General features: G+C 40.3%; 1 protein-coding gene across 2 annotated transcripts in view; it reads right to left on the bottom strand.

The window, feature by feature from the left end:
* The window catches only part of LOC306830406 (syntaxin-1A-like), a 50,987-nt gene that overhangs the window by 17,016 nt on the left and 8,337 nt on the right, over nt 1-25,634 (bottom strand). For both annotated transcript variants that reach the window (XM_079353874.1, XM_079353873.1), the window contains exons 2-3: nt 18,958-19,035; nt 7,449-7,548 (exon numbers count right to left, since the gene is read on the bottom strand). In XM_079353874.1, the coding sequence (XP_079210000.1) occupies nt 7,449-7,548; nt 18,958-19,035 (178 nt within the window). The remainder of the gene's footprint in view (nt 1-7,448; nt 7,549-18,957; nt 19,036-25,634) is intronic.

The following is a 25,634-nucleotide window of genomic DNA, read 5'->3' as shown; positions in this document are numbered from 1 at the left end:
ATCTTCAGGGGCAATAACAACATCAGCTTGGACTTGGACTGGATAAGGACACGTACAGAGGAAGGGAAATAGAGCAATAATAAGTGTAAAAAATGATTTGGTTGAGGAGGAGAAAATGGGAAATTCAGAAAGCTGATGGAACTGATAAGCACCTATACATCTTGGTTGAAAGTAAACGAGCTGTGGCAAAGCAGCAGTCCGAGGGAGGCAGCACACTCAGCCAAAAACTCTGTACTAGAAATAGTAACACTCACAGGCTGCAATTAAAAGGAGCATCTCCAGTCAGCAGAAAGAAGCTGTTTAAAAAGTGGAGGCTGAGCTGTCACAGGGAGCAAACACAAAGTGGTTGAGAAAAAAGGCAAGAAAATGTTGTTAAATAAACGCTCGAGAAATGGTGTTAAGGAGCAGATTCTCTGTGTCTAATTAAAGGAGAATGCAAGTTTGAGTTTTGCATTCAGCAAAACTCAAACTTCTTATTTTGGTTCTCGTGGAAGTGAAGAATTTAGACTTCATTCATCATTTGTCCTCATTATATTCTAAAGTTTTCTCACAACTCTTTCACTTGATTTGAATGAAAATGAAAAAAAATAGTGCTCCGAGTAAAACTGCTACCACAACATTCCACAGACCAACACACGAAAGTCATTTCTCTTCCTCGTGTGTGATAATCTCAGGTAGAGTTCTTTGGCTTGCACTAATTTGCAGACTAATGTATTCTCAGGATGTAGTTGGAGTTTGCAGCCAGAAGTGCGGAGATAAAAGGCAAATCTAAAGTCACTTCACTTGTTTTCTGTTAGCTCACCATCGATGTTTTTCCTCGTAATTAAGAGAGCACTGCACTACAAGGTCTTACTCCATGGCTGCGTGTCTCAGATGTTTTCAATGCACAACCCAAGAAGCACATTAAGCAAACTGTGATCAATATCCCATAATCCCACTACACAGTGGTTTCCTCCCACAGACACACAGGTTAACTAGAGACTTTCAACTGCCTGGTTTCTGGCGCGTGCTCTGCTGCGACAACACTAAACCCAGTTGTCCTCTGAGTACGTCCCCCCTGTCATTCTTTGTCGGCGCGCAGCCCTTGAATGTATTGTGTAGTGAAGAAGAATTTCCCCTTGGGGACAATAAAGCTTAAAGTCTATAAAGTCTAAACTCTAAAGTGTCCGTAGTTTGTAACCTACAAACTATACTGTAAGATAAACCTGTGAAATATTTGATATGATATATAACCAGGAGCAAATTCCCCAAATGAGCACGGAGGCAGGATGATGGGGCGGCTCAAAGTGGGTGTTAGACGATATGTCAATGCACAGGTAAAGTCTTGAATATTCACTGCCAGCAGTGGCAAATAGATGATATCATTATAAGCAGCGTTTTTCTCCACCTTTTATACTGAACAAGGTATGGTTAAGTTTGTATTTACGACGATCAGGAATAACCTGAGGGAAGTCTTTAAAAGCATTACTGTTTGAGCATTCAAATGTACACTGGCTAAAAGGCTAACAGCCCCGCAGCCTGTTGTCAAGCTAATGGTTCGCTAAGTAATTTCTGCAACCTCTGATACTTTACTCATTTTCTCCTTCCTGAATATTCAAGGTTAGTAGTATAAGAAAATGAACACATCATGTTTGGAGTTGTCTCTAAGAGTAAGTGTTCAGTGGTTTATAATTATATATCACAGCAAATACTTTGGACAATTATCATCCAAATAATGAAGGTGTTTCTAACAGCGACTGGATGAGGATTTCAATAGATGAAGATACAATGCGACAAAGATAAACACGCTTCGCAGACGAGAGAAATGTTCATGACAGCTTTCGAGGTGGGGATTAAATGTTTCAAATAGAAATACCACTTCAATTTACCTGTGAGAAACTGAATTAACAAGTCTTTATCTCTAAAAACTGTCAAATACAAATATATACTTTTGTAGGAATAAGCAGAGGAACAAATGTCATTGGAGAAAGAAATTAGAATTAGGCCATAAAGACCTTTTTTCAAAAGCACACAAATTGTAACTCGAGTATTTTCAAAGGTTTTCAGTTCTGCATCTGTGTTGGTTAAACATTGTGTTGGTTGCAGATATTTCACAACAGCCTAATATTCTCATGGGGATAGCAGAATGTAAAGGCCACTGATGCACCTGCAACAGAAGCAACCATCACCTCCTCGTGACCTTAAGAAATCTATCATCTCCATGTGGCATCAATTAAAATAAGTTGGAGCAGTGATGCGCAAAGCCAAAAGAAATTCCGGATGACAAAACAAATAATCCAATTATTTCATGGACAGTCAATCATGCTTCTAAATATAAAAGGCATTAGTGTTTTCCCCATCCTGCATTAGAGGAGTGTGCTCGTGAGAAAACAAAGGTTCAATATCCATTAAGGCCATGTTGATGTTACCTATTTTATCATCATTATTGAACCTATAGTTTTCACAGCCCACACAAACATCTGTAACAACAACCGAGCACACAAACACTAACACTGTGTTGTAATTCCACTGTGGACATGCTCTGCTACATCAAGGCAGGTGGGTGAACTGGCATAATGTGTAATGCAGGGGTGAAGGTTATATTACACATTACACATGTGTGGGCTAGTGTATGTGTGTGTGTGTGCGTGTGTGTGTGTGTGTGTGTGTGTGTGTGTGTAGTAATGTGGGCTAGCGTTAACCCCCATGGAGAAATGTCTCAGTCAGAGAACACAAAAGCTAAGGGAGAACGATATGGGGGGGGGGGGGGGGGGGGGGGGGTCAGGGCTGTGAAGCTGGACAGGTGGGTGTCGGCTGGTCAGACACGATGTAATTATGAAACTGATAAAGCGTGACAGAATTAGGTGGTTTACAGCCTCACAATTTAACTTGGCATTCAGACAGACTTGATATAATTAATCTATACTGCTCCTTCGGTATAAGGAGAGAAAAAATGTGAATACTTAAAGCACTCTCTCTATTTGAGTTATTCATAATATATCTGCGATTGAAGAGGAAAAAGGGAGAGTGATTCTAATTTGGAAGGAGATCACATTTGTTTTGATAAAAGACCAATTCTCTGACGTTAAAGTAAAAAAAAAAAAAATGACTCCTCTTACCACAGAGGTGAAATTACAAGAATAAAGGAGACGCTAAAAAGTGCAGAAATGCTGACTGAAAGAGAGGGAGGAACAGAACAGGAGTGAGAGGAAATACATTGTTCATATGGATATAAGACCACAGTGACCTTTTAAGTAAGCAACATTTTCAATGCAACAATGAATCATGGGAGATTTTTAAGTGCCTTGGATTCACATTAAAATGTCATTGTGCAATTAGTTCTGATGACACACAGAAATGTCAGACTGCATCGCAGGAACAGAGGGAGAAAGGATATATCAACACCCATGTGAAAATGGCACATGGCACAGTTCATATGATCTTAACACACATAGCAGCCCTATTTTATACAATTAGACCAACTTATTCTGGTGTTATCAACATTTCAATCATTTGAGCAGGACCATAATTGTGACATTAAGGCCCAACACGTCCTCATAGTCGTCTGAGTAGCCCCATCGTAACTATTACAGCAATATTTACATAAAGGCAGCAATGCCTAGCAGCTCGATCAGTTTTGACAAGAGCAACGCAAAATAGGAAGTCGTAACATAAAGAGCGATAACATAACGAAGAGGTAGTTCGGTGGTGAATAACACAGGACTTTCAGGAGGGGGAAGCATCTGCCATTGATTATTGTTTTGGTCTTTTGCTTTTATTGACAGCTAAAGAAAGACAAGAAATGTGGGGCAGAACGATCCGAGATGAAATACAGTACATTGATTTGTCACAGGCAGGAAGTTGAACCAGTGACCTGTTTGTTGTACCATGCACCTACAGTACAGGAATGTTCCACCAGCCTTTTTGGAAACCAAGTCATATCACAACATGTACAAGATTAACCCCCACTCACATTGATGAATAAAATGCTCTCCATGTCCTACTATCATTATTTATTTTTGTCGTTATGTTGATACATCTGTAATTCATCAGAAGTATGTTGAAAAAACACACTGTGTCGCTGCAGATTATTTTAAGTAACTTTTGTTATATAAAAAATGAGTTGAAAATTGAAAATTCATCTACATGAATGAAAAGAAACAGAGATGCCACCCAGATAAAGGTATTCAGATCATTGTGGGCCCTGGTGGATCCACAATCCAACACTGAGAAACACACTGCCCTCCGTGTAATGAACGACCGTGACATTTTCTGCTGACTGATATCGTACACACACACACACACACACACACACACACACACACACACACACACACACACACACACACACACACACACACACACACACACACACACACACACACGCACATACACACTTAGATCAGAGATTTCAGTCATAAAGGAGACAACTCGTTGAAGAATTTATGTGTTAAATGCAGCACTTTCCTTGCTGCTTCGCTCTGTGGGTCACCTACACAACCCGGCTTGTTAAAGGGCTCATTTAATGCCTGCTGCTGCAAATAGATCGATGCTATTTCAAGTAGATGGAAGCTAGAGTATCAGGGTGGTGTTACATGTGTGAGTAACAACCTCCTCTTGAGAACAGGGGGCTAGATCAATGGTCTGTCGAGGATGAGAGATGTGTCAGAGGACCGAGAGAGAAAGAGTGCCGGAAAGATTGATTTAACTTTTCAGCAGAGACGGAAACAAGGAAAGGAGGATTGAGAATTATGGCAGATTTAACAGCAGATGAAAAGGGAAAAAACAGGACTTATGACTAATGAAAGCAGAAGAATCGTGAAAAATGGACAACTGAAATGTAAGAAATTTCACAGTGAGAGGAATAATGGTTAAAATGGCAGCAGACTGGTAAAAGGGGCCAACTCGTCTCCAAGATCTTAAATCAATTGGCTCGATTTTTCTTGTCAGAAAAACAAAGTCTCTATTTTCTTAATTTCTTTAAAGCAATCAAGACATTTTTCTTATTGTCCAGTGAAATGTGACATGACTAACAGGTATTTTGCTAAAGTACAATCTTCTTGCACTTAAGAGCTACTCTGACTCATTACTGAGTCATTGCAGTATTAAACATTAAGGCTATCATTAAGAACCACGTGCACAAAAGGGTCAGACTTGGACAAGGTAACGTTCTGCATTTGAATCAATTAATTACGAATAAGAACTTCTAAATAGGACAAAACACTAACAATAAGGTCAAAGTCATAAATTGATTTCTGTACTTAATGGTGATGATTTTGCTTAATCATTCAAGCGCAATATTGTAAATAAAACAAAAGAAAACACATCGCTAGATAAATGGTGGTAAGTGCACAAGCAACTCTGTCAGAAACACGACATGAGAAGCTATTCATGAAACTTTTGGTCCAAAGAATTTGCTTGAGCTCTACTCCTGATTAAATGATAGGTGGTTTAATTCTTGCTTAATGATGTCTTATAGGGATGCACAGATTGAGAAGATCTGTGCAAATAATGATGAAATGTCTGTTCTTAAATTAATAAATATTAAATTGCTTATTTTCATTTTGTTGATGTTAATTCCCCCACCTGGGCAAAAAAAAAATGTGATCAATGAACATTATGAAAGCATGAGTGAAAATGATTGAACTGATTCAAGCCTATATGACACTAGCTTAAAGTCAGCACAAATTCAGTCATACAAATGTACAGATACATTTAAGTGTAACCTTCTTTCTTACGTTTATGTTGTAAAAATAGCTGCTTTAAAAGCATCTTAAGCCGTCTTTATGCATAAAGTCAGAATGGAAGCAATTTTCACTTCTTAAACCTCCTAAAAAAAAGTGTCAGAAAAAACAAACAAACAGAGAAACTGTTTACAGTTATACTCAGATTGTTACAAAGGCAGTAAAATAAGACAAAAGATCATACTATTTATAATGTTCACAAGCTGTTAGTTATCTTACTCAATTCTAAAAGTTACAGTAAGTAAGCAGCTCAACAGCTAGTGGTTCATACACACACGCAAGCACACACACAGTCATACACGCACACACACACCTACACACACACAACCTATTAAAATACACACATCAATATTCCACCTAATAATGTACAGTACAGAATGTGCAGTCGCTTACATGCATAACATTTTAACATCTGCTCATACAAACACTCTTATGAATGTGGAGGGAATTTCGCTGCGTTATTCTGTGCTCTGAGACTCTGTTCATACATGTATGAAAAAATCATACTGAACTAAGAATAGACTTGTTGCCTGATTGATTCCAATGTCCTTCAACATATGGCTCAATAAATCTGTCGTCCTTGATAAAAACATGGATCTTCTACAAATTGACTGCTGCTCGTTACCATTTTTATTTGACATTTGTATCGAGAGTGGAAATGGCAAACTCAACAATGAGCAAAGCAAACAGCTACATAGACAGACAACCAATTACCTCATATAAATGTAAAGTCTATAGCAATATATATGTAACACATTTTGAATGAAGTATAATACTCAGACTTAGTATAAAACAAAATCTTCTTTGTAGGATCTGTGGGGCTCCGAGAGCTCAGAACAGCTTTAGTGCTCTTTAACACAGACCATAAAAGTCTTTGAACTCTTGTAGAGCATGAACACCATTTCCAACAGAATATTTTCTCATTTCATGCATTGATGACTGTGGTGATAGGAAGCCACATCTAGAAGTTGCTCTTAAATCATTTATATGCATCAAACCATATGTTGAGATCTGGGGTCAGTTGCACAAATGGCAGATGTGGTGATATTGCACTTGGATGTAACCACTGAAATAGTAGGATTCAAATGGATGTTTCAAAGCATCGGTTGCACAAAGCTGTTTAAGTATGAATCTTTTGCCGTGTTTTTTGTGAAATCTAAGACTTTATTTAAATGAGTGATTAATAATGTTATCTATTATTTATCTTCATTTATAATGGTAGAGGGTTTTTGCCCTCTAAAATGAATGCAACAATTAGAGAGTGTGAACTTCTGTTGCGAACAAATCTAAGTGCAGTTCTGATATATTGAGACTCTTTCCTTCAGTATGTATGCTGACAGCTCAATGCAGAGTTTGTCTCAAATAGACAATCTAATGAGAGAATTAGTGTTGTGTATTTATGCTGACCAAAAGGGAAAAAGCTTGGTATAACCTCAAATATGAACCATAGCCTCACTGCTGCATTCACATATTGGCTAAGTTAAACCTTACACAGAATTCGTACCAGGGAGCTGCCAGGGTAAACATCTGTTTGATTACTAGTTCAACTCATTTGCACATTTGCCTTCTAAAAAAGAAACTCAGTGCAAGTCGAGCTCAGCGCATGTTTGAAAGAGGCTTTAGTTCCTCAAAACGCTCTTCAGACCAACAGAAAGTTTCTACAGTGGAACAAAAAACAGTTCTGAGAATTCACCTTATATGCATTAACAAGCAAAACAGCCTTACTCTCATCAGGGTTAGGTGAGGCAAGGATGGCGCTATGCTTCCTCTTTACCTCCTCCACTTTCTCTGCCAGAGACTCGATAAAACCCCGGATCTCCTCCACCTGTTGACAGGGACAAAGAGAGAGACAGACCAAGAGGCACTTTAGATCTCCTCAGTGCTGACAGGCAGGAAGCAGCAGTGATTAGCTTGAGCGATGTTGATAGAGACTGAACTGAAGATGTTATTATCATATTAGGGGAAGAATGAAAGCAAAGTGAGGCAGACTTGAGTGAAAGAACACTGACATGAGCACCATGTTTTTTTGTGTTCATGCTTCATGGATTGTGGTCTTTGTAGATAATAAAACAAAGAGTAAAGTCATTTACCTGCTCTTTTGTAAAGTGTCTTGAAACAACATTTGTTATGAATTGGCACAATAACTATTGTCTTATGTTCTTTTCTCTTCAATGTTCTTCTTTTCAATTCATTTCAATTTAGTTGCAATCTTTTCTACTCTAATCTTTTCTATTCTCTACATAAAAGCAAACTGAAGAAATCTGACACTGGTAGTGCAAAGATGTATCGCCCCATCTGACCGCTGCACTTCACAGCATTATCTGACAACAACTAACCAATAACCTCACTGCTGGCTCTTCACCAGCTGTGCCGCCTCTGGCTCAGGCAACATCTGGACAAGCAGCGGATCACATCTGTCCAGGACTTCATCAACCTCTATGTTCATCTCAGCTTGTCATCGACCCCTGTTCTCTTTCTCCTCCCGTACATCTGCTCTGCTACATACCGGCATGTCACTCTCTACATTATCAGTCTCTACAATCTCTCTACAGATGACAGAGAGTTAACTGCATCTAGAAAAAACTTAAGAATACGATCAAACTAAATGTGGCTGAATCTTATTACACAAACAGCTAGTTTAAAGGTGCACTGTGGAGTTTTGGTAGATAAATGTGAAAGTTGGTGTTGGTGATTCTGTGGTGTATGTTCATAACTCTATACAGAAACTGCCCTCAGAGGAAAATGTGGTCCCTGTAACATTGTTTGAAGTTATGGTAGTGGGCCAGCAACAGTGACACCATAACTCTCCTGGTAGCTTTTTACCTCCAAACAGTGTTCAGGGACCCATTTTTTTTACTTTAAACAAAGTTTGTGTATTTAGTTCATAAAATACAGCATAGAATTGTTAAACTTCTCCAACTTCAAATTTCACTACCAAATCTAAATAGTGCACCTTTAACTGACTTCCTTTTAATTTTAGTAATGATTTCATTGTAATTGACTGATTGAATTTAAGGTGTCTTTGCATGTATGTATTGTGTGTATGTACGTATTTATGTTATCATTTTGTGGTTGTGTTTTTGATCATTTTGCTCGAGCAACGATTGTTACCATTCATGCCAATAAAGCATGCTGAACTTAAACCTGAATATTTCCACAGTTGATTCAATTGCATGTCTCTGGTTTTACTTTCCTCTATGAAGTCCACCTGTCACGTCTCACAGCTCTTCACATTCTTCATCTCATCCATCAAAACAGTCCTGAGATTTACTTCACCCAGCCTGGGTTATTATTTTCGCGTTATCTCTTTAATTACCTACTGATTGGATCTGTTTCTTTAATAACAACATAATTGGCTCTGGGACACCACTAGGGAGAGACCAGACGCTGCAGACGGCCCAGTGACAAGAGGACAGAGTTAAATAAAGTAAGACAGACAGGAGGTTTAAGATCAAAAAAGTAAAACAGAAAAATTGTAAGGCTCAGAAAGGAACACTGGAGAAAGAGGAGGAAGCAAAACAGACGTGAAGTGAGCAGAAGATGAAGCAACTGTAAGCCAACTCAGTTTGAAAAGCATGTGTACGTGAGTCACGCAGCTCCTGTCAGGTTATCAGGCAAATTTTGTTGGTGGGTGAGAGAGAATAACATCAGACCCAGCAGAAGATCTCACATAGATGCTGGAACAAAATATAAACTTTATCAGGTATAAATCACAAATGTATATATCCTTTTTAAAGTTGATTGGCTTCTACACACCATGACACCTGTCTACAGCTTGCACAAATGACCTATTGAACAACATGAATTTTTCAAAAGTATCATCTACCGTAAATTCCGGACTATAAGCCGCTACTTTTTTCTCACACTTCGAGCACTGCGGCTTCTACTCCGGTGCGGCTAATGCATGGATTTTTTATGGGGGACAATGAGCTTCTGCCGCAAAAACATTTGACTTCGTCACGTCGGATCTTAATATCAGTCATTTTGCGCTTCATGCACGCACCCTCATGATGGAAAACACACAGAGAAATACATATGATGCAGCTTCCAAGTTAAAGGCGATCGAGCTGGCTGTCAAAGAAGCTAACAGAGCTGCTGCACGTTAAGATGACACTGACAGCGACAACAGAGACTGAGGAAGTGAGTAATGAAGTCATTCTGAGGCAGTGAATGGATGGACTTTTTCTTGTGAAATATATTACGGTCATCTTTTTCATCAGCCGTGTTACAGACACCGTCGGCTAGGCTTCGTATTGTAACGGTTCATGTTGTAAAGTCAGTAGTTGATAATGTGTTCATAATTCCGATTATGTGGAGAGTCAGTGAATGCACCAGCGAGAACGTGTTGAGTGGCTGTATGAGAGAACGCTGGGTGAGAGAGTTGGATTGTTACGGCAAGTTATGTGTTGCTCTCTGCTGTAAACGGCGTGGTCACGGCCGACAGTGATCGCGTTATTAAAAGTTATTATTTGAACGCTCTCGTCGTCCTTTAACGTCCGTACGGACGCTACAGTATTTGCGGATGTTACCGGTAGCCTACGTCTGTGTAAATAGCTCTTGTTATAGCGTGGACACCTGCGGCTTATAATCAAGTGCGGCTTATATATGTACAAATACATTTATTTACTTATTTTTAGCCGGTGCGGCTTATATCCAGGTGCGCTCAATAGTACGGAATTTACGGTAATTTGAATTGTACCCGACTATATACCTCACTCTTATCTTGTAAGGATGATAAAAAAAGGCTTGAGGCCATAGTCTGTCTTGCTGTTGCTCCCCTCATTCTTGCGTCATCTAGTGTGTGATATTTGGGGAATATAAGGAGTCTCACTACACGATGTAAGAACAGCACTGACAAATGTCATGATGCTTAAATGTATCTAGGGTATGACGAATACATTTCTACCTTTAAGAAATAAGTATTCTTAATGTCATAGCTTAGTTCAAGACACTATTAAAGCATCCACGAGGCATCACATTTCTCAGACACATGGATGTACACACGTCTATCCAAGCTGTTCAACATACAACATACAGTATGGTGCTGTGTGGTTGTTAAACATACAGACTGGAGGCCAAGGAGCGTGAAACTATAAAGCCGATGTCAGATGTCGTAGCTGGTGTCGAACGATGTAGCAGATGGTTAAGATTTTATTACAGCATCTTCCATCTGTTGTGTCGACCTGATCTACATATCCATCACCATACCAAGTCTTTCCCATTTTAGAGATAACTAAAACAGAGATAACTGGAATTAAAACAGAACAAATCATGACACTTTACGTTGGGTGTTGATGTGAACTTACTGACTTACTGTATACCTGTATAATGTTGGGCCAAAAGTCTGGTTTTAACGTCAACCTGATTTTCAATCTCAACCTGAAGGTTTAAGTCCGTTCAAGGTTTTATCTAATGTGTAGTCGATCTGGGGGTTTATGAAGTCAACCTAGATTTGAACATTTAACCTATACTTAGAATCTGTCCAATAGGCAGGTTGTAATTGGGTTTGGACATTCATATATTTTTTATCATAACTGAATCACTCTCAAATGATAGATTAAAGCAATTCTAATCCACATTGATGTCCAGTGCCAGGATAGGTATTGTGGATACCAGAATATCTCTGAATTTTTTGCAGTTTAAAAAATGTTTGGCACTTAACAACAAACAAGGTTAAGTACAAATGCCTTGATAAAAAGTCACAACTATTCCAAAGGATAAATTATTGGCTTGTGTTTCTTCATGGATAATTCGTATTGGCACAATAAACTTTCTTTTACTTAGGCTAAACTGCAATTGGAATAAAGTCCATTACCATCCATACACCACACTCACACACAACTAAATACTGAGCACAGTGAGGTAAATGACAAAGAAACCCAGAAAGAGACACATCCTCATGAATGCTTACCCAAACAAATGCCACAAACTAATCATGAAATCAATAACTGCCCTCTCACGGTCATGTTTATGGTTAGAAGCAGGCGCAGAGGGCTACAGCGGTCTCACCACGTCTGCTAACCCGCCAGATCACCACTGAAGGATTAATTAACACCCAGTAAGGGTGATTACTCCCTCCCTCTTTTCACTCTACCATCTACATCTCCCTATGTCACATGTTACCACTTGTTACTTCTCTCTGGGCTGGCTCTCTAACAGAACTCTGATTTCAGATTATGTCTTTCCCATCATCCTCTGGTTTCTTCTTAAACTCTCCACATTTCAATCCTCCGCTCCCCCTTCACTTTAAAATATATTTAATAGACTGAAAGTTCAGACAGATGAAGAGAAGTCAGCTTCAACACAAAGGATGGATAACAAGCGTCTGTCTGAAGACAGAAGCATTCACTGTAAAGGGGAAGAGAAAAAAAATAGAGGACTTATACAGACTGCAGTGTTCCCTCAAACTTTAACATGACCTAAGTACAGTTTTTGCACTGAATTTTGAAGTAATAGTGTGTATTAATTGGAATTACTGTCAAAGCTTACACTCAGTAGCAGAAGTACTGGGTGAGTCCTGGATAATCCTTCTATGTCTATCAATATCAATCAAATCAATCAAAATTGAAGCCCTTCAAGGACTTAAATAAAAACATTATAGCCACCCAGTTTTCCCTTCATAATCAGGCATTTCTATTAGTATGCTCAATACCTCAAATTTTATTTCTCATTATCTCAAAATAACAAAACCAGCTCTGTCATAAGGAGAGAAAAACTATTCAAGATCTTGAGAAAACAACTAAAATTAACTTGTAATCATGGGAGGACAGGCACTGTTATCCCTGGATACCAAGATACACATCTTGAGTAAACAAACAGTAATTACTTGTTATCAGAGTAAAATTAAGTAATTAAAATGTATGAATGCATGTCTGGGTATGACTTCTGTCCATCACTGTTGACAAAAACTTCTCTTCGTATATTTTCTTAATGAAAAAAGTACTGTTTACCATCAGTAAATAGACAAACATAACTCTTGTAGTTACTGGGAACAAATGAGGAACAAATTAACGAGTTAACCATCAGTTATGAGAAGATCCTGAGCAACTTATTATCACTTTTACTGTAGTAGAGTAGTTAATGATGAAGAACAGCTGATAGATTGGGCCCACAGATGTTTTATTAGTTACTATGAAACAATGGAACTTGCAACTAGTTAACCATTAGTTACTGTATTAGTTACTGTGGATCCTGATTAACTCCCCATCAAATTCTATAGATCTAATGACACTTAGCGGAGAAGTGATCTAATGTAGATCTAATGACACTTAGCGGAGAAAACTGATAAGGTATAAGTTTGCGCCATTAAACAAGACACAAAACTAACTACTTGTTATCATTTTAATGTTTGTTTGGGAACAAATGAGGAATAAATGAGTAACTAGACTAGTTAACCATTTGTCAATGTGAAAACATTTGCCATAATTATTTAAGAACCATTTATGTGTCATGTTTGGGTTTGTTTGTGTCTCTTCCCCACGTGTGTGTGTTTTGTTTCCCTGTCTGTCATTCCCTCTGTGTCTCTAACTATCAATCAGTGTCCACAGGTGTGGCTCATCCAATCACCGGGTTACTTAAGCTGGCTTCTGCCAGGAGGCCAGCGCCAGATTATTGTTGTTCCATTGTGTGTTCCCAGTCCTGCGTTCCTGTCCCTGTCTCTGTCGTCGTCTTGTTCGTCTGATCTGGCTTCTTCACGCGTTCCTTGTACACCTCGTGTCACATAGTTTGTTGTTGCACATTTAGAGTCACTTAAATTTTCATGTACACATAGTTGATTGTCACATTTGATAACTTGTACACATTCTTCGAGTCACATAGTTTCATGTTACACATTAGTGTCACTTATATTTCTTGTATTCTTGATCACTCGTGTATAATAAATTGTTCCTTCGTTTTCATTTTCGGTTTCTGTCTTGTGCTCTTGGTTCTACATTATTCTAATCATAACAGAATAATCTGGCCAAAGACATGGAACCAGCCGAGTCAGAGATCGAAAATAATACGTTGCGTCACGCGATAGCCTCGCAGGGAATTATGATCGGTCATCATGACCAGACTCTCCGGGGTCTTTCAGAATCACTCCACGTCATTTCCGCTAGCCTGAATCGCGTGGAAGATCAGCTGCTCACTGCCCAAGCAGCTCCGATTATGCCCTCTAACCCTGTGATTTCTACCCCCAGCACCACTCAGCCTCGTGAGCCCTTTGTCCCGGCACCCGAAAGGTTTTGTGGTAAACTTGGAGACTGTAAGTCTTTTTTATTCCAGTGCACTCTCGTGTTTGAAACGCAACCTCTTACATATGCCGCTGACAGAGCTAAGATTGCGTATGTTTTGGGTTTGCTCTCGGGCAGAGCACGGACATGGGGAACTGCGTTTTGGAACAACCCTGGTAATGATAATGTTCAGTTTAAGGTGTTTGCTGACATTATGACGTCTGTGTTTGACCACCCGGTTGCTAACAAGGATTCCGGTAACCGGCTACTCAGCCTACGGCAGGGAGCGCTCAGTGTTGCAGAGTACTCTATCGAGTTTCAAACTCTAGCCCTAGAGTTGGGTTGGGACGACCAGGCGCTACAAGGGATTTTTCTAAAGGGGTTGAGTGAGGCAGTTAAGGACGGGTTAGTGGGGCGTCTTGAAGTTAACTCGCTCCAGGAGTTAATAACCATGGCTATCCGCCTCGACAACCGCTTCCGGGAGAGGCAACGGGAGCGAAGCAGGGGTGTGTCTCGGGTAGCGGACCAGAGAGAGTTTTTGGGTCCACCCGTTGCGGTCGGGCAGCAGTCACCGTCATATCCTCTCAGTGCTAGGTCTCACACCGCAGCTCAGAGTGAGGAGCCCATGCAGTTGGGGCGAAATCGTTTGTCTCCGGCGGAGAGAAACAGACGTTTTTCTCTGAGGCTTTGCATTTACTGCGGGGAGGCGGGGCATCAGCTAAATCATTGTCCGGTTCGGTTAAACTGTCACGCTCACCAGTGACGGCAGGGGTGCTGGTGAGCAGGGCCGAAGTGATTAATTCCCCTCAGAAACGCCTCAACGTAGAGGCTAGTTTCCTTGTTAAAGGAAGACCTTTTACTATCCTTGCTTTGGTGGATTCGGGAGCGGACTCTAATTTCATTGACGTGGAATTAGTTAACCAAGCTAAAATCACGAGTCAGCCCATCTCGACACCTCTCAAGGTGGACGCTTTAAGTGGTCAGCTCATAGCCCGCATCGAGTCCGAGACTTCCCCGTTATTACTGACCGTTGCAGGGAACCACAGGGAGGAGATAATCTTCAATATCATGCCATCGTCTAACGCTCCCTTAGTTCTCGGTCTACCTTGGCTTCAACGTCATAACCCGGATATCGACTGGTCCATGGGTCGGATTACCGGGTGGAGTAATTTTTGTCACGCGCACTGTCTTACTGCGGCTAATCCTTCCTGTGATGTAGCTCCTCGTGTTTCCTCGGTATCGTCCGCGGAATTAGCTGCAGTACCTTCAGTTTACCACAGCCTGAGGGAAGTATTTAGTAAGGAGAAAGCCTTATCCTTACCCCCGCACAGACCCTATGACTGCGCCATTGATCTTTTTCCGGGTGCCCCCCTACCGTCAAGTCGTTTGTTTAACCTGTCTGGTCCCGAAAAGTCCTCTATGGAGAAATATATCACGGAGTCACTGAATTCCGGCATTATTCGGCCTTCGTCCTCACCACTTGGGGCAGGGTTTTTCTTTGTAGAGAAAAAAGACAAGTCTCTTCGTCCGTGCATTGATTTTAGGGGGTTGAACAATATTACTGTTAAAAATAAGTACCCATTACCCCTAATCAGTTCAGCCTTCGAGCCTCTACACGGAGCTACTGTTTTCACCAAGTTGGACCTGCGGAACGCTTATCATCTGGTTCGCATTCGAGAGGGGGACGAGTGGAAGACAGCGTTCAATACACCACTAGGACACTTTGAATACCTAGTGATGCCTTTCGGATTAACCAACGCCCCAGCCGTTTTCCAGGCTCTGATTAATGACATTCTCCGTGATTTTCTTAACCGTTCTGTGTTTGTTTATCTGGACGATATTTTGATATTTTCTAAGGACTTGGACGAGCACATCGTCATGGTGCAGAAGGTGCTCCAGAGACTCTTAGAGAACAGACTTTTCGTGAAAGCGGAGAAATGTGTGTTTCACGCTGACTCAGTTTCTTTCCTTGGCTACATCCTGGAGGGCGGACGGGTCAGGACGGACCCGGCGAAAGTGGAAGCAGTGTTGGAGTGGGAGACACCGACTACCAGGAAGCAGCTGCAGAGGTTCCTGGGCTTCGCGAACTTTTACCGGCGGTTTATCCGGAACTACAGCCAGGTAGTAGCGCCACTCACCAGGTTGACTTCTTCCAACGTGCCCTTTTCCTGGTCACCGGCGGCAGAAAAGGCGTTCGTGGACCTCAAAGAGAGGTTTTCATCAGCCCCGATCCTCGTGCAACCGGACCCCACAAGGCAGTTCATCGTGGAAGTGGATGCTTCGGACCTTGGGGTAGGAGCCGTTTTGTCCCAGAGGGATTCTAAGGATAATAAGGTGCATCCCTGTGCTTTTTTCTCCCGCAAGCTCTCTCCAGCCGAAAAGAACTACGACGTCGGCAACAAGGAGTTGTTGGCCGTGAAATTGGCTTTGGAGGAGTGGCGTCATTGGCTGGAGGGAGCGGAGATGCCGTTTGTGGTCTGGTCAGACCATAAAAATCTGTCGTACATCCAGACGGCCAAAAGACTGAACCCAAGGCAGGCCCGGTGGGCGCTGTTCTTCACCCGGTTCATTGGGCCTTATGAAATTGAAAGGGTCATAAATCCTTCCTCGGTCCGTCTCAGACTTCCCCCGGCTCTGAAAATTCATCCCACTTTTCATGTTTCCCAGGTCAAACCAGTGGTCACGAGTGTCTTGAGCCCTCCGGCCGTCGCCCCTCCACCCCCCCGGCTCATCGATGGTCATCCAGCGTTCACAGTCAACAAAGTCCTGGACGTTCGACGCAGAGGAAGGGGTTTCCAGTTCCTTGTGGACTGGGTGGGGTACGGACCGGAGGAGCGGAGCTGGATATCCAGAGCTCTTATTCTGGATCACTCGGTGATCAGAGACTTCTATAGACAGTTCCCCGATAAGCCTGGTAGACCGCCAGGTGGCAGTCGTTGAGGGGGGGGTACTGTCATGTTTGGGTTTGTTTGTGTCTCTTCCCCACGTGTGTGTGTTTTGTTTCCCTGTCTGTCATTCCCTCTGTGTCTCTAACTATCAATCAGTGTCCACAGGTGTGGCTCATCCAATCACCGGGTTACTTAAGCTGGCTTCTGCCAGGAGGCCAGCGCCAGATTATTGTTGTTCCATTGTGTGTTCCCAGTCCTGCGTTCCTGTCCCTGTCTCTGTCGTCGTCTTGTTCGTCTGATCTGGCTTCTTCACGCGTTCCTTGTACACCTCGTGTCACATAGTTTGTTGTTGCACATTTAGAGTCACTTAAATTTTCATGTACACATAGTTGATTGTCACATTTGATAACTTGTACACATTCTTCGAGTCACATAGTTTCATGTTACACATTAGTGTCACTTATATTTCTTGTATTCTTGATCACTCGTGTATAATAAATTGTTCCTTCGTTTTCATTTTCGGTTTCTGTCTTGTGCTCTTGGTTCTACATTATTCTAATCATAACATTATGAACGAATGAAGAACTAACACCTAGTTAACCAAAGCTTCTGGCAGCCTGTTTCAACACAGCCCAAATAGTTAATTTAAGCATAATTTCAGTATCTGTCCAGGCAAATAGTTAATCATAGATTGGGATTTTGGGGTGGCATCAGTAATGAAGGCCAATGGTTATGCAGAGTTATGTGGAAATGCTTTTAAACAAAAAAGAAAAGAAAAGGTTGAGGCAAGAATCATCTATCAGTCCCTGCTTAAGTCTTTGGTTCACAAAAGCTTGTTTCTAAGCTCACAAACAACTGTAAGAATCTGAAGTACAAAATACTTTAAATATACATGAACCCATACTGAATGGTCAAATCTAAATGCTAATGCAGGAGGCAGTGGTAGGAGAGGAGATGGATGGAGTGAAATAGCAGGTGCTTATAGCTGCATGGAAGCAGCTATAAGCAGCTAAGTAGATTGAATTAGCACCAAATCAATTCATGTGTTCCCCTGCTGCTTGAATGAAAGCTTGTGGTCACGTATGATTATAGGAGTATGGAAAATATGAATATGGAATTATTTTAAGTGTGCGTGACATAGCTCTTGGCTTCCTTTTGCACTCATAGTCACTATTATGTGTTACAGTATATCCATTACATTCCTGTCAGTTACAATATGCAACAACTGCTTTGGGGTAAATCGTTGTGATTTTTTGATGCCGTGATAAAGTAATATGAATACAGAGGTATCTGATTGGTGCACCTGCAGCTCAGCCACTGATAATTTATTCTTGTGTGATGCGTTTATAATGTCTCTTATTGCTTTGAAAACTCATATCAAAGAGCTGCGTGTTTGAGCTCTTTCATACCTCAAAAAGCCTGCTAAATGGCATTCAACCTTACTCAACCTTCCTTTGTAGTAGTATTGGCAATGGTGATTGAAACACTTCAACGTTAGGGCCAAAATGTACATATCAAGGTGTTTTAAATCTAGAAGAACTACCTCATAAAACATGGTGCTTTTTACAGCTAAACTATTCACTGCAGGAGATTTACATAGCAGGCCATTAAAGAGTCTCCCCTGACCCTGTCTATGATGTACATTTTGTGTTCCTAGCAAACGTGCACAGCATGAACAGGGAAATGCACTCCCAGATGCATGCATATATGCAGTTATGTGCCTTAGTGCATTGAGTTTCTGCCAAGCATGAGAGGATGTAAAAAATCTGATTCAAAACCACCAATATTGTCACCGGAGCTGGACAAGAAAAGTATTGTTGTGTAATTGAATCAATAAAAGCCCTAAAAATGAAATGAAATAAAATACACAAACATTTATGCCACCCCAGGAAGAAAATCAATAGCTATAAATCACTTCAGTGTACCACAGAGAAAAGAAATGGCAATAGATTGATTACAGCCCTCTGAAAAACCAACACTATTGGATTCAATATCAGAATATGAAAAATGTGAATTGTAGTCAGGCTAGGATTTTTATTTTAGATTGTTAATTATTATCCTCCAACAATTAATTATGTGATGATAATGACTCAAAGAGAGAAAACTAAGAATGGGACTGTGAGAGAAAGCAACCTGTTCAAAGAATTCATCCATGAAGCCTTTGTCCATCCCCACAGCGACTTCATCCTCCTCCTCCGCCGTCTCCTTCCCCTAGACAAACACAAACAAGAGTAGGGATTATTTGAAACATTTATAAGATGATAAATAACATCAAAATCAGAATTTTTTTTTTTACTGTCAAGTATATTTACATATACAAGGAATATGTCTTGGTGTATTGGTGCAAAGAACAGTTAACATGCTAAATACGACAAAAAAATAGTACTTAAATAAAATAAAATCTAATAAATATAACATGTTCACCAAAGTGCAAAATGTATTATTAAAAAGACTAAATGATAAATCAATGTATTACTTGGTGATAAGACTGGTAATGATTAGACCCTATGATGCATAATTCAAGGTTAAACAGAAGAGTATTAACACTCTCCCCAGCACTCCACTCATCAACTGATTAGATAGAAGAAGCACTTGTAATTACAACCACAGGTTGAGTGATTAGCAAGTCATTACCGAATTAGGACCTTTGGGCCAAAGAAACATGACTTTTACGCTCTTTTTACAGCCTGCAAACACATACACCAACAAGTAGAAGTATATAAAAACACTGAGCTGAAAGACAAAGATTTATATTAAGGGGAAAGAAACACTCAGTTTACTCAATTGGCAAGAGTTGACTATTAAGATTAATACCACACTAGCTTCTTTTAATAGGAAGCTAGAGCTAACCAAGATGAACAGTTTGGCTTAGCTAAGTTAACAACCCAAAAATGTAGAAAAAGGATGGCATGACTGTGTAAAAAAAGCGATAGAAATAAAATCCTCTCTTAAGAAAGAAACAGTGGCTAGCTAACATTTCTTAACCCATTTGTGGAATCAAAAAACAGAACAAGAGGGAGCTATCTGCTAGTTCACTGGTATCAACTACCAAATGTGTCAGCAAGTTAACCATGTTGTTTCAAATGGTTTAAAAAAAAAGCCAATTCAATTATCAACTTATACCTTAACAAAACAGATGAAAATGGTATCAAAGGAGACTATTTAAGCCTACAAAGGCTGCTTGTAAACCATAGAGAGCTTCCAAAATCCAACTTAAATGAGAATGTATCTTTAAAAGTGACATCTTCCAAAACTTTTGATAATTAAAACAATGATTTATTTTGAAATGATCAATTCTAACCACATATCAGCCATTTCACTACATTAGCAGCCACCACATGCGACTCCTTCACATTCATCTTCAAGCTGTCAAACTAATTATATTCCCCATTAATGGTTTATGAGCGGGAGGGTATTTTTCACCGTCCTTATTTCCATCACAATCCAATCCAACACCCATAAGAATATATTTGCTAAACAAAATCATTTTAAATGCAATGAGCACGAGTGTCTAACTTTAAGGTTCACACCTTGAATTGGTCAGTGCAATTTTTTGTGGTCTAAGTTTGGAGCGAAATTGTTCACAGAGGAGTTATAAATAAATGTGTGTGTTGGTATGGCAATGAACTACATCTGAGGAACTGCTGACTATTACAAGCAGAGAGAAAAGAGGCAACAGCAGCAGGAGGCAGAGGAGGAGGAGGACTAGAAGGGATTCAGAATATCACCAGGAGTGCTTTCTTCCTCCACAGAGAGACCGTCTCCTGCAGAGAGGAGGAGATTTTACTTTGAGTGGTCAGAAGGGGAGAAGATCGAGTGGTGCATCCCAAAATCCCCACCACCCACACAGATCTGAAGCTCCTGCTGAGGCTGGGAGAGGATTTACATGCTGAACTCCTTCCTCAGCGTACAGACTTGGACTTGGAGTGTTCGCACACAGCAGATGCTCTGACACAAGCACAGAAACACACACACTACAGCTGACACCGTGATATCCAACAGACACACACACAGCTTGTGCAAGCCAGTCCCCCCATTGAGATGTCACTTTGCCTCTGGGCCTCACACTCAGGTAAAAAACTGTCCAGCAGGAGTGGAGGTCTACTATTATTAGACAAGAGAGTTGTTATGGTGACAAAGTCAGCTCCATTAAGACAAATGACAGCAGCTGCATATCCAGTGTAACAAAGGATAAGAAGCAAATACAGTCCAAAAGTGGAGGAGTAAGGGACAAAGCAGACAGAGTGTGTGCAGTTATCTACAATATGATCCACAGTCCCCAAAGAGAGCAAAACGGGAGGATCTTCTGTAGATGACTCCCATTGGCAATCATTAAATGACTGTTATCTTTAATATATGTCTTCAAACCAAACAGAAACTACCTTGCATTTCCTCTTGAGTTGGTTGAAAAGCCAAGGGACCCCTTAAAGGCGCTTGTTAAAATGCCCATTTCTACAGAAGTGAAAACATGTTTACAGCCTGATACAAAAACGGTTTTGCTCTCTTGCTCAGATCTATATTAATAAGAACTGTACCAGGGACAATCTTTTATATAACTTAAGGAGTTTCGGTTGATAAGGTGTAATCCAGGGCTGTCGCTGATTTGACTGACAGGTGGATGCATTATAGCTTTTTGCCAGGAGGTGAAAAGCCCACCCCAACTCTACCTCGCCTGTGTCTATATAGACCAAAAGTAAGAGCATTTCCAACATGGCAACCACCCTGGCTAAGCTTAATAATTGTTCTTCAGACACCAACGGGTGATATCTAGCCGTTACTTCAAAATAGAGACAGTAGAAAACATGGACGAAGTCTCAGTGATGTCACACATTGGTGAGGAATTATTACTTTCAAGGGGCAAGTGCATGAAAGTGGAGCTAACAATCGACGATGTCTCTCAACAACACCTGTTCCTTGCTTCTCGTAGTCACTATTCAGAATGACAACATGGCAACACCTGGAAAAGGGAACCTTGGTCAGAAGTCTGTTACTGCTAATGGTTGGCTACACATAATGTCAGCTGCTCTGAGAGGCTAATATAATCCCAAAACGATACCCTAAGGGTCTAAAGATTGAGACTACAGGCTTCTTGGATTCTCATAAAGGAGCGGACAAACATGGCACAATTATCCAAAGCAGTGCAAGTGGTAATTGCAGAGAAGAAGTAGAGAGAAGTATCGTCTATGTTAATGTGTACGACAACAATGCTTTCACAGCCATTTCCTGGTTTTATCCTGGAAAATCACAAGAAGGTTACAGTAGTGATGGAGACCCCAGTGGGCAGCACTTTATTGTCTTTCTGTGTTTCTATATTAAAACAGAGTTGTTTCCTGCATCTTGTTATTACAGCCAGCTCAAGCAGCTTCCTGCTGTCCTTTTAGAAATTACTCAAACGAATCAGTCAGCCGCACAGAGGAACACTGAGAGCATAACCAGATTTATTATCATAATATTGCAAGCTAACATCCATTATGTGTGCTCACTTATACACAAACACACACACACTTACTTGAAAATTTGATTTCATATTCCTGTTTGCTATAAAAACCAAAAACATAATTAAAACAATAACTGAATTTTAATATAGTGGTGTTCAATCATGTTCAAATTTGCAATAATTACTGTGATGCGTTGCTAGCGTGTAAATAGAACTCAGATCAAAATTAGAGTGGTAACATAATCTGACACATCGGACTTATTAACATGTCAACTTAAAGAAATAAGATGCCTCACAAGAACCAGTCTGTCAGTTAAGATTGTTTTTATCCGTCTCTATCTTCTTACTCCACTTACCAGCTCATCATGGCATTAACTCTTTCAATGCTAACCAACCAGGTTTTGACACCATTTCCAGTCATCTTTGCTGCTCTAATTCAATTGTTGATTCCTTGGGACCATCCTCAATCCCATTTACCTGCAATTTATCTCTCAGAAGTCCACTCCTAATTGAATCCTGAATCATTCTACCATCACCACCACATATGACTTGGCTCTATTTTGGTTATCCTATACTGCTTTTTGCCTCTCATACACATCCAGGCTACAGAGTCAAATCACTTCACTCACAGCAGAGTCTCTGCTGATAACAACAGAAAAACATTGTCGCTAAAAACTTTTGAGTTTAAGATCATATTTTTTTTTGTTGGGGCATATTGTGGATACTTCCCTCATCCTGCACCATAGGGTTTAATTGCAAATACAAGTAAGGGTATGTTCTATGATTTATCAGTGAGACACTGTTCCTTTAGCCAATACACCGCTCTACTTCTATACTACGTAAGCCTCCAATGGCCTTTTAAAAAAGTGAAAACTAGCCAAAATCTGTGTACTCTCATTGTCAAAACTCATACAGCTCCTCCCGAAGATATTCACATTCAGCTTCAAAAACACCCTGCTTACAAAAATAGCCAACCACTCCCCAGCTCAAAACCCTCAGGACAGTCACCTCCTACAGACCGAGAAATCTAGGATATGATGCTGTATGCATGAACAGCTGGTGGCAGAATCATATGGAAATTCATTCTCACTTTCATTTTAAGCGTATGAACTTAGCTTCTATCTTGTGTGACTTTATGAGTGGAGTTTAAAGGTCACTATTCAATCTGCTTAAAGATCATGCTTCTTCAGTATAAACATATACAGTAAAAAAGAGATGAAAAGTAAATTATGGGATTAAATCAGCAGAGCAATCGTTAAACAGAGCTGACAAAGCAAAACCACAAACAAACCCATCTCTCTCACAGACTGATCGCCCAGCTGGTCAGCTGACTGAATGACTGTCAGAGTAAATAAGCGGCTGATGGAAAAGGAGGAGGACTCAGTGTAAGGAGATCGAGACAGGATAATTACATAACCAAGGAGCAGCATGGGTGATTAGAGGACACAGGACGTGATAGATCAAGCTGGCCAAATGGAAAACTCAGTCAGTTTTGTACACATTACTGTGCTGTCTCCTTACTGGAAACAACACCAGAAGCAATCTGTGAAGACAATCAACAAGTCTCCAATCTCTTATTCTGTGCTTCCAATAACTGTGAGCTGTTTGCAGATGTTATTCAGCTGGGAAAAAATAATGTAATGCATTGCTTCATGTGGACGTGCGGATCAATACACTCCTTTTTTTGTTTTAAATCTTAGACATATTTGTGCTACTGTAATGTTTTCTCAACACATGAATGCCCTGGAGAGCAGAAAGAGAAAGAAATATGGGAGCAATCACAGGGAAGAAAATCCATTTTGTTGTTTTGCCAAGTTTACAACTGCAGATCCAAACAGTCGCACTCTGCTTCTAATAATTGTCTCAACAAACTTGGCACTCCTTAAAAAAGACCAGACAGCAGAAATCAATTTCAGCCTCCCTTAATTGACTGTTTACATGACCCATAGACACAAAAAAGTAATGAAGGTCTTACGACAAATTATGGACATTAAAAGGAAACTGAGTAGGCTAAATCAATCCCTCGGCAGGTGTTGCATTCCTAAACGTTGTTGTTTTCTATCTGTTTTCTCTTTTGTCTCCATAAACTCATGGGAGGTTTGCATCTTTAACTGCTGTATGTTAACATGCCAGTCAGGTGGGGTTGATGTGTGAGCTCTGCAAACATTCCTTTACATTTCCAACAGACAGTCCAATTTTCCATCACAAAAAATATCTGAAAATCTCCCACAAAACAGAAATTCGGACAAAATTCCTCCAAAAAAATCCAGAAACAGATGGTAAGAACATCTGGATCTCCAATCAACAGACTGCAGTGTTTAGCTCCACCTTTTAGGGTTGAATCGATATATTTTGTGCCCCAACAGAAGGCTACCAAAAAGTAGGACAGTACTGGTCTTTCCCGGCTTTAGTCTGTGGAAACGCCACAAAATGCGTGCCATACCAAGACACACCAAACGGAACCGCTTGGTGGAAACAGGGCTTAAGTTGGATCCCTGCGAGAGCAACAGAGGAATAAATTATTTTCAAAAACATTTTTCAGCAACAATGCAGCACAAACGTGCAGCTTCTGCTTTTTGACTGAGATACTTATTTAGTTTTGGTTCATCACGTTTTTCAAGCAAAGACATATTGCACTCCACACAAACATTAAAAAAAGATCTGTGCAAGGTTATCAGGAGGATTTGATCGGCTCTGCCATCAGTGAGCAGAAGTAATATAATAATGTGGGCTACAGCATCAAACAGTAGAAGTGGTTCAACACTTTACTTTCCCCCCCAACACTCCTCCTATGTATCCTCCCCCTTTATTCTTATTCATTTTTCTTTCTCTCTTTCCTGTCTGTCATTCTCTCGTCTCTTTTTAGTGGATCTCAGCAGCCCACACAGAATGGACTCAGTTAACTTTGTCCCACGCCTTCACTTCATAATTGTCTTCATCTTTAACAACCCACCATCTATCTCCATATCGATGCTCATATTTTAGGACAAAGTCACATTTGTTTAATGCAAATGGTTTATGCTCAGCCTATAGGTAATCAAAAAAAATCATACTTTTTACAGTTTGGGTTGAATGACATTTAATTTAACGTCTTGGTTGTCCACATGCATTTTTCTCTTCTTTCATCCCCCTGTCCTCTCACTCCCTCACATCTCCATGACCTTCAACAGTGTAATCATTAAAGTGCAGCCATTTACAGATGCCTACATACAAATTTACAAAGTGCCACACAATCAAAGGTTAAATAATTACTTCTAATGTGATAATAGCAAGTCTTTTACAAATCAATAATAATGTATTTCAGGTCAGAGGTGAAATCCTCACAGACACACTTTTACCTCCCAAATAGGGGATGTTTACTTCTGTTTTATCT

This window comes from Symphodus melops (genome assembly GCF_947650265.1).
Source record: "Symphodus melops genome assembly, chromosome: 10".
Taxonomy (NCBI): Eukaryota; Metazoa; Chordata; class Actinopteri; order Labriformes; family Labridae; genus Symphodus; species Symphodus melops.
This window is presented reverse-complemented; position numbering and strand designations above follow the sequence as displayed.